The sequence below is a fragment of the Peromyscus leucopus genome, chromosome 19 (assembly GCF_004664715.2).
Source record: "Peromyscus leucopus breed LL Stock chromosome 19, UCI_PerLeu_2.1, whole genome shotgun sequence".
NCBI lineage: Eukaryota > Metazoa > Chordata > Mammalia > Rodentia > Cricetidae > Peromyscus > Peromyscus leucopus.
In genome coordinates, this window is record NC_051079.1 from 27,094,879 (window position 1) to 27,108,412 (window position 13,534).

Genomic DNA, 13,534 nt, shown 5'->3' on the forward strand with positions numbered 1-13,534 from the left:
CTTGTATTGTGTATGTCCCTTCCTACAATGCATCTGCTTTTAATCATGTCCTTGCCTCGTTATGTGTGGGAGTGAGATGTTAAATGGGGGTATATCCCTAAAACTTCACGTAGGGACAGTTTCACCTTATTACACACACACCTAGAACCAGATTAGGAGGAATCAGCCTTTCCATTGATGAACACTGACATAAGTGAGTCCAACTGAAGAGAATCCATCTAAGTTTGATGGGCTTTAAGAAGAGGAAAAATTTACTCCATTGTTCAAAATGGGGCATGCATGCCGCTCGATGCAGGTGGAGGTCCTGTGTTGGGAGGCAGGTACATTGTACAGGTTGCTAGGTACATTGTTCAGAGAGGGGGGGTTGTGCATAGTGTGTGCAGGTGTGTGCTGCCAAGCACATTATTATTATGTGCATATCCCAAACCAACTAGAGTCTCAGGTTACTAAACTAGTTCTGGGCTTGCCTTCAGCAAGGCCCCTGTGTTTGATTTCCAACAAAACACACACACACACACACACACACACACACACACACACACACACAATGGTAATAACTGGGAGTTGGGATAAAGCACTGGATTGTAGCAAGGTAGCATGGTATGTGCTTAGCATGTGTGAATGAATAGTTTTAATCCTCATCATGCGTATGAGCGCATACACACTCTACTGTACAACTGAACTAGATGGGTGGGGAGACCACAAGTCATCATCAGAAGTGGTTTGGTCCCTGTCCTCGGGCTCTCTTTTCCTTTTCATTTCTTTGGGGTAGGAGAGGTATGCGTGTTTAGAAATAACTTAATGCAATCTCATTTGTCAAAAATTATTTCTGCTTAGGTGAAATAAACCAGCGTCACAAAACCAAGTATCACATGTTTTCTCTCTCAAGTGCTATCTGGGGATGGAGTGAGAGGAAAAGATATAGAAATAAAAGGGGGAGTAGTGGGGAGGTGGGCGGGGAAGGGGGAGGAGAGGACAAAGGTAGCAGAGGGGAAACACAATGAATGTCCATCACATGCACGTTTAGAAATGACACGGTGCACCCCTTACTTCAATTAATATAGGCTAATAAAAATCAACCCAACCTTAAGCTGTGCTGAGTTCAATGGGGAAAAGCAAGGTACCCCAACCAAGGGTTCTGCTTTTAAGTAAAACCTGACATTTTAAACTTGTTTTGTTGTATTTTGTTTTGAGACAGTGTCTCATAGAGCTCAGGCTGGCCTCAAATTCTTTGTAGCCAAGGATGAACTCTTGACCCGCCTGCTTCAGCTTTCCCAGAGCTAGGATTATAAGCATACACTACCACGCCCAGCATTTGGAGGGGGGGGTGTGCTGGGGATCAAACCCTGAGCCTACCAACTGAGCTACACCCCCAGCCCATTTGTTTGTTTGTTTGGTTGGTTAGTTGGTATTTTGTCTTTTTTTTTTTTTTACACATAAAAGATTTAGAATATAAGCAAGCAAAGGGAAAAAGGAAAAACATTTTCCTGGGGGGAAAACAGCCTGGGTGAAGGCCAGTGGACACAAAGGGTCTTGCTTGGATAATGACCGCACTGAAAGCAGTGTAATGGAGGAGGTGGGGGAGGGGGTTTGAGGATGTGGATTCTATACACAGGGTCTGGTATTGTATTTCAAGAGAAACACTACTGTTGAGGAGTAGCTGTGAGACATATATGACCTAATTGAATATTAGAGAAGTTTATCCTACCTACTATGGAGAAGGAATCTCAGAGGTGTCTGCTGCTCTGTGAAGAGGTCTTAGAACTGTAGGAGAATGGTGTACATTTTAAAAGCCGGCTTTCTGGGATCTGGAATGTGTAACTCAGATATAAACACTTGCTTTACCTTACATACATAAGACTTTGGGGTTCAACCCCCAATACCTTCCCCTCAAAAGCTTTCAGAATCCAAATTATGATTCATGTGATAGTGAATAGACCAAAAATTTTTAATCAGTACATCTCTGATTAATCCACCAAATTTAGTTATTATCAAACTTTAATGTGTCTTCACACCAGCCAGGTATTTTGGTAAAGTGCAAATTCTTCACTTCTGACAAGCTCCCAGGGCCTGTCTATGACATTGGTTCTCACACTTGGAATAGCAAGTAGCTGGACCGTAGTCCAGATTCTAAATTCTATTGCATCCATCTCCTAATGCCTATCACAGTTCTTGGTGGCCTAGTCAATTGTCATCTTAAGTAGTTAAAACTGGTTTTGATTTAACTTTTTATTTTGGGGGAGGGGAACAGGGCCTCACTCTATAGCTCACTGTATGGCTGGTCTGGAACTCATGGCTATTATCCTGCCTCAGGATTACAAGCATGAGCCACCTTATCTGACTTTAAAACTGTGGAGTGTGGGGGGGAGATGGGGTTAGTGCTGAGGACATGGCTTTTCGTTAATCAGAAAAATCCTATGTCTACTTTCTAACTGTTCTGGCTACCTCACTGCCTGCGATCGTACTTAGTTACACTTCGGAAGGGACGAGGTATTTGTGTAGAGTCTGAGGCTCCAAAGCTGGGGATCCAGCACCCAATGGATTGCTTTCCATCATTAACTGAGGTTTGCTTTGTACCAAGCACTTCCATTTTCTCATGAGTGGGATGGGATTCCGAAGCCTTTAGGTTAGTTTCTTGTCCAATACAGCCAAGCTCTGCCTCATTTCTTAGCTAACTTGTATTCCTTATTCTAACCATTGCTTTTGTTTGTTTGGAGACTACAGTCCTACACGTGGAACTTTCCATTCTGTGTATAAAGCTTTGTATTTTCTAATGAATTGATAGAGCATTGCTACCCATCATTTCAATCATTTTATGAGAGGGCCTGAATACCATAAGGCCTGCCACCTCCCTCCCTTCTCTCTCTGAGGGAGGTTTCTTTATTAGCAATGCAATGTGAACTCGGAACCTTTAGGAAGATGAGAAATCTCACAACAGAGAGTGTTAGAGATCATGTTCTATCCAATCGAGATTACACAGTTGAGGGGGGAAAAAAAACAGGTAGGGAAATTTCACATTGCTTTTTGTTCCTTAAAAAGCATCCTTGAAAACAATAATGGCGTCCGGTTTTAAAGGAAATAAAATCTTAATCTTATTTTTTAAATTTCAAGACAGAGTTAAACCAAACAGAAGATAGTCCTATTGATTTGCTCTACTGAGGAAGTAACGAATTCTAGTCTCTTTTGGAGAAAGATAAAACTGGGGGTTTATGGGGAGGGGCCGTTTGGTGGAGAGAAAATGCACACGCATGCAAAGGCAGAATCTACCTCTAAGCTACGCACATTCCACGGCCCATAAAAGTGATATTATTAGTCTCCCCAGAAATACTCATTCCTCCTTCCAAGCAGGGTCCGGCTGCTTCTCTGCCCTCCATCAGACCTAATGTGCTGGCGTTTTTCCAGTCAGCGCTTTATCGTTTGTTCGGTTTGGATCGCTCCCCTTTCTTGTGATCAAAGACAAGGATTAAAGTGTTTAATGGGCCTGGTTGGGCTGGGAGGTGGGCAGATCCGCCCGAAGATTGGGTTTGCGCCCCTGGCGCTGGCAGAGCGCTGGACAGGAAACTCTGGAAGGCAGCCAGAGGAAAGTGAAGTTCCTGGCGCGAGCGCGTGTCCTGCTCAAAGAACCCGGCGCTAGCGCATTCTTCGTGCAGTTATTGGCTGGGACTCTGTGTGCCGCTGTCGGCCAATGAAGACGCTGGAGATCTGGCCCGGGCCCGTCCCCTTTCGGCGCCCCGGGATGAGACAGAGACTGAACAGCGGGCGAACAAATCAGCGGCGCCCAGAAAGCCATGTCGGACTCGGCGCCCAGCGCCCAAGCGCTAACCCGCTGAAAGTTTCTCTGCGAAACCTCCGGGACCACCTGGACCCCGCCCAGAGGAGCTGCTTTTGAGTGCGATGGTCGCAGAGGCCGGGAGCAGCGGACTGGTAAGCCCCGGGAGAACGGTGGGAGTTTTGCTTCTGCTAGCTGCCTTGACCAAGGCTTCCACCATCATTCACTATGAGATCCTGGAGGAGAGAGAGAAGGGGTTCCCCGTGGGTAACGTGGTCACGGATCTTGGTTTGGATCTCGGCAGCCTGTCGGCCCGCAGGCTCCGGGTGGTGTCCGGAGCTAGCCGTAGGTTCTTTGAGGTGAACTGGGAGACTGGAGAAATGTTCGTCAACGATCGTCTGGACCGAGAGGAGCTGTGTGGGACGCTGCCCTCCTGCACTGTAACTCTGGAGTTGGTGGTGGAGAACCCGCTGGAGCTGTTCAGCGCGGAAGTGGTGGTGCAGGACATCAACGACAATAATCCCTCTTTCCCCACCGGGGAAATGAAATTGGAGATTAGCGAGGCCATGGCGCCGGGGACGCGCTTTCCGCTCGAGAGCGCGCACGATCCCGATGTGGGAAGCAACTCTTTACAAACCTATGAGCTGAGCCACAACGAATACTTTGCTCTCCGTGTGCAGACTCGAGAGGACGGCACGAAATACGCGGAACTGGTCCTGGAGCGCGCCCTGGATTGGGAACGGGAGCCAAATGTCCAGTTGGTGCTGACGGCGGTGGACGGAGGAACCCCAGCCCGCTCCGCCAGCCTTCCGATTCGTATCACAGTGCTGGACGCGAATGACAATGCGCCCGCCTTCAATCAGTCTTTGTATCGGGCGCGCGTCCGGGAGGATGCACCCCCCGGCACGCGCGTCGCCCAGGTTCGTGCAACCGATCTGGATGAAGGCCTCAACGGAGAAATCGTTTACTCCTTCGGCAGCCACAACCGGGCTGGGGTGCGGGAGCTATTCGCCTTAGACCTTGTAACCGGGGTACTGACAATCAAGGGTCGCCTGGACTTCGAAGACACCAAACTCCATGAGATTTACATCCAGGCCAAAGACAAGGGTGCCAATCCCGAAGGAGCGCATTGCAAAGTACTGGTAGAGGTTGTGGACGTGAATGACAATGCCCCGGAGATCACAGTCACTTCCGTGTACAGCCCAGTCCCTGAGGATGCCCCTCTGGGGACTGTCATCGCTTTGCTCAGTGTGACTGATCTGGATGCTGGCGAGAACGGGCTGGTGACCTGTGAAGTTCCACTGGGGCTCCCCTTCAGCCTGACTTCTTCCCTCAAGAATTACTTCACTTTAAAAACCAGCGCAGCCCTGGATCGCGAGACCATGCCCGAATACAACCTCAGCATCACAGCTCGAGACTCCGGAACTCCCTCCCTCTCCGCTCTTACCACGGTGCGGGTCCAAGTGTCCGACATCAACGACAATCCTCCTCAGTCGCCCCAATCTTCCTACGATGTTTATGTTGAGGAAAATACACCCCCTGGAGTTCCTATATTAAACCTGAGTGTCTGGGACCCCGACGCCCCGCACAATGCCCGCCTTTCTTTCTTCCTCTTGGAGCCAGGAGCGGAAACTGGGCTGGTGGGTCGCTATTTCACAATAAATCGTGACAATGGAGTCTTGACAACCTTAGTACCCCTGGACTATGAGGGTCAGCGAGAGTTCCAACTAACAGCTCATGTAAACGACGGGGGTACCCCCGTCCTGGCCACCAACATTAGCGTGAACATATTTGTTACTGACCGCAATGACAACGCCCCCCAGGTCCTGTATCCCCGGCCTGGCCAGAGTTCGGTGGAGATGCTGCCTCGAGGTACAGCTGCGGGCCACGTGGTCTCGCGGGTGGTAGGCTGGGACGCTGATGCAGGGCACAATGCCTGGCTCTCCTACAGCCTCCTGGGAGCCCCCAACCAGAGCCTTTTTGCCGTGGGGCTCCACACGGGTCAGATCAGCACTGCTCGCCCAGTCCAGGACACAGATTCACCCAGGCAGATTCTCACAGTCTTGATCTCAGACAATGGAGAACCATTGCTCTCTACCACCGCCACCCTGACTGTGTCGGTAACTGAGGAGTCTCCCGAAGCCCGGGCGGAGTTCCCCTCTGGCTCTGCTCCCCGAGAACAGAATAAAAACCTCACCTTTTATCTACTTCTCTCTCTAATCTTGGTCTCTGTGGGGTTCGCAGTCACAGTGTTGGGAGTGATCATATTCAAAGTTTACAAGTGGAAGCGGTCTAGGGACCTATACCGAGCCCCAGTGAGCTCCCTGTACCGAACACCAGGGCCCTCCTTGCACGCAGACGCGGTGCGAGGAGGCCTGATGCCGCCGCACCTGTACCATCAGGTGTACCTCACCACAGACTCGCGCCGCAGCGACCCGCTGCTGAAGAAGCCTGGTGCCGCCAGCCCGCTGGCCAGCCGCCAGAACACTCTGCGAAGCTGCGATCCGGTGTTCTATAGGCAAGTGTTGGGTGCAGAGAGCGCCCCCCCTGGACAGGTAAGAGTTAGCAAGTCATCTCTGAAATGCATTAACACTGTTGATTCCTTCACCGTGTTCAGGGGGTATGGATCTGTTTTGTTGTTTTGAACGATAGTAATGTTTTGTTTTGTTTTGTTTTTTTCTGAGCATGCTTCCAGAATCTGACCTATCCTTCCTAGATAGAGCAGTGCCTTTCGGGGGAAGTGGCAGGCTAGAGTGTGCTTTGTGGTCCTTTGTCAAGAATGAGGATACTTGTTTGACTCCTTCATGGACTCAGTTCATACCCTCAGCACTCTTTCTTGCCATCATGACTAACCGTTGGTCATGCTAAGGGCGCTTGATGGCAGCACCCAGAGCTCAGCTTGGTTTGCTTTGGAAATGAGCTCCTGGACACCTCTAATCAGCGTCAGTAGAAAAATCTCCTTGTCTGTCCACCTTTTGAGTGGTTGCTACATCTTCTATATTAAAACTAATGTGTTGGGGAGTGTTAGTTTCTTTCTTTGTTTGTGGCTGGCCTGGAACTCACTATGTAGACCAGGTCGGCCTCAAACTCAGAAATCTACTTGCCTCTAAAAGTATTTAAATACTTCCTTAGCCTACACAATCTTGTACATCATTCTCAGATAATTTATAAAGCTCTAGGTATCCTTTAAATTTGTTTCAAGCGCATTACTGGAAATAACGGGCATTCTTACCAAATATCTTATAACATTAATAATGAGCATTGTAGGAAACCTGGGAAATACATAAAAACATAAAGGCAAAAATTTCACTATAATACCCAATGCTAATCATTTCAATTACAAAAATAAAATTCATTTTGAAAATCACTCTAGATGGCCCACAAGAACATCAAGTGGAGGGAAAAGCCTCCAGTGCTCCTGACCTTTCTCAGCACTGTGTCTTGCTAGGTATGGACATTTTGGGAAATGGAGCTGCATTCTTTTCCTGATAGTGCACACCTTTAATCCCAGCACTTGGGAGGCAGAGACAGGCAGATCTCTGTGAGTTTGAGGCCAGCCTGGTGTACAGAGAGAGATCCAGGACAGGCACAAAGCTACACAGAGAAACCCTGTCTCGAAAAACAAACAAAAAAAAAAAAAAAAGGTAAAACATTCATCCATGTGTAATGGAAGGCTTCCCATTGAGACAGGCTACACACCCTCTCAATTGTGGAGAATCACTGTCACCTGGTAACTAAGTACATTATTGCTGGCAATTCTTTTTTGTTTTTGTTGTGGTGGTTTATTTTGTTTTGTTTTTCAAGACAGGGTTTCTCTGTGTAATCTGGCCATCCTGGAACTCACTCTGTAGACCAGGCTGGCCTCGAACTCAGAGTCTCCTGCTTCTGCCTCCAGACTGCTGGGACCAAAGGTATACACCACCATGGCCCAGCTATTGCTGGCAATTCTTGGGCTTGGCAGTTAAACAAAAGAGGATCTCAGTTACCAACTGAGTCTTAGACCACATGCTGTTCAGTCTCCTTTGTAAGTCTTTTAGATGCAAAGAGGAAACAATACACAATACGGGCTTTGTTGGAGCTATTCTGCATACACCTGGTTGTCATGGTGGTTAAATGTTATTAGTTATTATTATTACGACTAATACTTCTTGGTCCAAAAGCTTGAGCACACTTTGGAAATGAGCAAATATGAAACAGCCTAAGCTGGCACAGAAGGGGCACATGGGAAAGCCCGAGGAAGGGTGACAGCCACATGGAAGGGAATGCTCTTATGTCAGCCTAGAAGCAGCCATCTTTTTCCTAGAACAATGTTCTCAAACTTGGGTGATCCTTAGACTCACCCAGGGGTCTTTCAAAAATTCCAACGCACAGACTACATCTTAAATCAGTTAAGGAGCAGCTTCTGGGTGTGGGAGAGGCCCAGGTGATTCCACTATGCAGACATGTGGTTGAAAACATTTGCCCTAGAACCTGGTCGCCCATCATTTATTGTATGACTCAGAGGGTCACTGTCATTTTGATGTTCACAGAACTGGGTGCCAAGAGCCAACTTTACTGAACCAAGCCTAAATAAAAAACAAAATTCCTATTGTGTCATCTCCCAGCTTTAACATTTAAAATGGTAAATGGAACAATTCTAGAAGACTTGTATATAAGGCATGTTGTGGCATTTCAATAATCTACAGACAATCTTCCTAAGTCACTAGCATCTAGGCCTCTGTGTGTGTGTGTGTGTGTGTGTGTGTGTGTGTGTGTATGTGTGTGGTGTGTGTGTCTCATCTGCGTCTTGAGTAGCCCTGATCCTCCTGTCTCCACCTCCTGAGTACTGGGATCACAGGAATGCTGCACCATGGCTTATTCTTTGAAACTAGAACTGAGCAATAGGAACTGGATCTTTGGGGTGCCACAAATATATTTCAGAATTAAACTGTGGCAGTAATTCCCTCAATTTAGTGTCGATGAATATACAAAAAGCCATTGAGTTGTATGCTTTAAATAAGTGAATTGCATGGTATATCAATTATATTGCAACAAAGCTATTTTTTTAAGCCTAGAAGTAAAGGGGCTGAAGAGATAGCTCAGTGCTTAAGAGCACTTACTGCTTTTGCAGAGGACCTGGTTTGGGTTCCACTCCCAGCACACATGCCAGGCAGCTGACAGCTTCTCATAACTACAGTTCCGAGGCATCTGAAGCCCCCTGACACCCTTGGGCACCTGCATGCATGTGATGCATGTTAACTCACGCAGGCATGCACACGAACACTCATAAGTAAATAGAATCTTTAAAAACAAAACTAGCCGGGCGTTGGTGGCGCACGCCTTTAATCCCAGCACTCGGGAGGCAGAGCCAGGCAGATCTCTGTGAGTTCGAGGCCAGCCTGGACTACCAAGTGAGTCCCAGGAAAGGCGCAAAGCTACACAGAGAAACCCTGTCTCGAAAAACCAAAAAAAAAAACAAAAACAAAAACTAAACTAAAACACCTAGCAGGAGAGCCAGGCATGGTAGCACGAACCTTTAATCCCAGCATTTGGAAGGCAGATGCAGGTGGATCTCTATAAATTCAAAGCTAACCTAGTGGACCATCATGAGTCCCAGGAGAGCCAAGGCTACATAGTGACACTTTGTCTCAAACAAACAAATAAACAAAAAACAACCTAGAAGTAGGAGAATCACATACCTGGCATAAAAGATCAAGTCACGGCTTTGTAGAATTAGGGGTTATGATGCTCCAATTCTAGCAAGCAGACTGTTTATTTTAGTGTGAACTTGCAATACCATATAGTACTACATATACTGCTCTTTCAGCTTTAGATAGTCTCTTTTCCAGTCTGAACTTCAAGTCCTGCATCAAGGAATAAATATAAGGGGCTGGAGAGATGGCTCAGTGGTTAGGAGCACTGGCTGCTGTTCCAGAGGACCCAGGTTCAATTCCCAGCACCCACATGGCAGCTCACAGCTGTCTGTAACTCCACTTGCAGGGGATTCAACACCATCACATTCAGGCAAAACACCAGTGTACATAAATTAAAAATATTTTAAAAGGAAATAAATATAATACCTACTTTGTAAGTCTTTAGCAGTATTTGTTGAGGTAATAAATAACAATATTAATTCATAGTGTATTAGTATCCCCATGTGCTCGACACTGTAAAGGTTGGAAAGTCGCCTTCTTTTTATGGTACACAGGGTACCAGAGGAGATAGACATGAAAAACAAAGATACTGGATGGGGACATGGTTGTATGCACCTTTATTTGCAGCAGTTGAGAAGCAGATCTCTGAGTTCAAGGCCAACTCGGACAGGTCATAATAAGACCCTGTCTTAGGATTACTACTGCTGTGATGAAACACCATGACCAAAGCAGCTTGGGGAGGAAAGGGTCAATATGCTTATGCTTCCACATCACAGTTCATCATCAAAGGAGTCAGGACAGGTACTCAAGGAGGGCAAGAACCTGAAGGCAGGAGGTGGTGCAGTGGCCATGGAGGGGACTGCTTACTCCCCATAGCTTACTCAGCCTGCTTTCTTAGAAACCCAGGGCTACCATCCCAGTGGTGGCCCCACCTACAATGGGTTGGGCCCTCCCTCATCAATCACTAATTAAGAAAATGCCCTACAGCCTTAGCTTATGGAGGCATTTTCTCAGTTGAGGCTCCCTCCTCTCTGATGACTCAAGCTTGTGTCAAGTTGACGTAAAACTAGCCAGCACAAACCCTGTCTAAAGGAAGAAAGGGAGGAAGTCTACCTTACATTCTATAGGAAATGGTGGGGCAAAGGGGAGGCTCGCCTAAGTCAGCCTGGGAAGACAAGACTTTATAGAGGTGGTGGTGGTGATGCCTTGAGTGAAGAGCTAAAGATCGAGTTGTCAGGAAAGGGGCCAAGAGGGACTTTATAGGAAATTCCACGCAGAGAGATAAAGGTAGTTCATTGCTGCTGGGCCACGAAGTGTGGGTAAAGCAGTCTGTATGGATAATCAAGTGATGCGAGTCTTAGGTCATGTCAGACGGTATTGGTGGTCGTTGTTTTACTTGCTAATCCCATACAAAATAATCACTGCAGAAAAACTGACTCTTCGAGGCTGGCCTCGAATGAGTCCACACCACACACACACACACACACACACACACACACACACACACACACAAGATGCCATCCGTGTTTTTCTTGTTCTGGAAATTATTCTGGCAGCCATAAGAGAAATAGATGGAGACATTAGGCTTGGAGTCAGAGACCAGTCAAACAGATTCAGCAATATGTGAGACTATTGGTGGAAACCCGCACAGAGGCCGTGCAGATGGGGGAGGGCGGCCACACCAAGTCTTCGGGCTTGTTGATGGACATCAGAAGCAAGGGGCAGGAATAAGTCAAGGGTGGAAACTCCCCACCCCCACACCTAGGCAACTGGGTAGATGATTCACTGAGATTGTGGATTCTGACATCAACACTTGTGTGGACCAGGCTGATTCACTCCAACCACCATTGTCCCCATGGGAGGAGACATAGCAGCTTTGTTGCTGTTTGGTTTTGTATTTTTGGTGTGAGGGGCTTGTTTTGACCTAAGAACACAGAATAGCCAGATCTCTCCCAATGAGATTTCAGTGTTGGTCGCTGGCCTCGGGACAGTCAAGAAGGGTGCCCAGACGATGTATGGGCTGCTGGGTTTGGGGTAGCTCTTGGTAATCTAGGCAAGGATTTGGATGGATTAACATGTCTCATACTTAGCTCTGTCTGAGTTTGTCTTTCTCTGGTGTGTTTGCTGTCAGAGTACAGCTTTCACTGACCTATGATGTAAAAATGTGCCTTTTCTGAGCTTGTGCAAGATAGTGGGCAGGCTGCTAAGAGGCTTGAATGAGGTGGGGGTGGGGTGAGATTAAGTCCCCAGCTACAAGAGGTTCCCTGGGGCTAAGTGAAAGGCTTGTTCTTTTGAAATGGTCTCTGTTGGTAATTAACAACATATCATGAATACTGTGGTGTCAAATAAAGAGGATTTGTAGGCACAACATTGGTGGTAGCTGATCCCTATCATTCAAGAAAGCTGTTCAGTCTGTGAACATTAGCGTTCTGCCAGGTAATGAGATCTAGTCCCGAGGAAGTCCCAGACACTGATTCTTACAGTTTTGGAATGGCTCCCAATTCTGGCTTCCACCACCTACTTCCATACTGTCCTTGAAATCAATGAATGGTAGCTTCCTGTTGTAGCAAATGTCTGAATAAGAGGTTTGGTTTCTGCTGTGCCTTCTGTTACAATAAAAACGTGTGCTGTATAAATTGAATTGGCTTCATTAACGTGTGAGCCTCTCTGCAAAGAGAGGTAATCTGGGGAGGAGCAGAATTTTGAGAATATGCAGTGCTTCTTATAGGCTGTTGCTTTCATACGACCAGCCTGGGATGGAAGCTACTCATTTAGAATATTGGTTGATGACAACCCTGGCTTGAACAAAGTGACCAGTCTCAAATGGCCACTCGTTTTCCAGGGCTGCAGGTTGCTAGGGCTCAGGAGGTAGCTGTTTTCCCCGCGAAAAGGGGCGGGGTGAATCGATGTGTTAGGGGAGGAAAGACATTTATGTTTCCTGCCTCTCCACAATGGTAACGGTCCACGGGCATAAACGCGGGGTGAGCAGGAGGAAGGTCGAAAGAAACGTCGGTATTTATTATATTTGGGGGTTTGTTTTTTTGGGGTGTGTGTGTGTGTTTCCTCCCAATGCTGCGACGCATTAACCCTGCTGCTATTGGGACATTCTCTGCTCAGCCTATTGGCTGAGCCCAGGAGCTGCTGCCTGCCAATCGGGTAGTGAAAGGCAGACAAATCTACCCCGCCACCAGCAAAAAACGGCGCGTAACCCTTGCTGCGCCGGCGGAGCCGCGCCAGACCTGGCGCGGGGAAGGGAGATAAGGTGTCTCCAGCTGCTGAGGCTGTTAGGGGCGGGTCAGCTTCTTTGGCTTCTCCGGACCCAGTAGAGCAGTAGCGGACGGCAGCAATGCCCAGCAAGGTGAGAAGCTGGGTAGAAATTTGGTGGGGGGCTACCCTTTTGTTCCTCTCTTGCCACCTGGGCTACGTTTGTGGGCAGATTCGCTACCCGGTCCCAGAGGAGTCACAGGAAGGGACTTTTGTAGGGAATGTCGCCCAAGATTTTCTGCTGGATACAGAGAGTCTATCAGCTCGCAGGCTGCAGGTCGCTGGAGAGGTGAACCAAAGACACTTCCGTGTGGATTTGGACAGCGGAGCCCTGCTCATCAAAAATCCAATCGATCGAGAGGCACTGTGCGGGCTCAGTGCCAGCTGCATCGTGCCCCTGGAGTTTGTAACCGAAGGGCCTTTGGAGATGTACCGAGCGGAGGTTGAGATCGTAGATGTGAATGATCACGCCCCCCGATTTCCGCGGCAGCAGTTGGACTTGGAAATCGGGGAAGCAGCTCCGCCAGGACAGCGTTTCCCCTTGGAAAAGGCTCAGGATGCAGATGTGGGGAGCAATTCCATTAGCAGCTACAGACTAAGCTCCAATGAGCACTTTGCCCTGGATGTCAAGAAGCGCAGCGACGGCAGCCTGGTCCCAGAGCTGCTTCTGGAGAAGCCTTTGGATCGGGAGAAGCAGTCGGACTACCGCCTGGTGCTGACTGCTGTGGACGGAGGGAACCCCCCTAGATCTGGCACCGCGGAGCTCCGGGTGTCCGTGCTGGATGTGAATGACAACGCCCCAGCCTTCCAGCAATCCAGTTACAGGATCAGCGTGTTGGAGAGTGCGCCCGCAGGCATGGTCCTCATC

At 48.1% G+C, this 13,534-nt stretch overlaps 1 protein-coding gene across 1 annotated transcript; it reads left to right on the forward strand.

The window, feature by feature from the left end:
* The first annotated feature begins 2,406 nt into the window (after positions 1-2,406).
* Positions 2,407-7,169, forward strand: Pcdhgc3 (protocadherin gamma subfamily C, 3). The gene has a single exon (XM_028861828.2). The coding sequence runs from the start codon at positions 3,895-3,897 to the stop codon at positions 6,412-6,414; it is 2,520 nt and encodes an 839-aa protein (XP_028717661.1). The 5' UTR covers positions 2,407-3,894; the 3' UTR covers positions 6,415-7,169.
* The last annotated feature ends 6,365 nt before the right edge of the window (positions 7,170-13,534 follow it).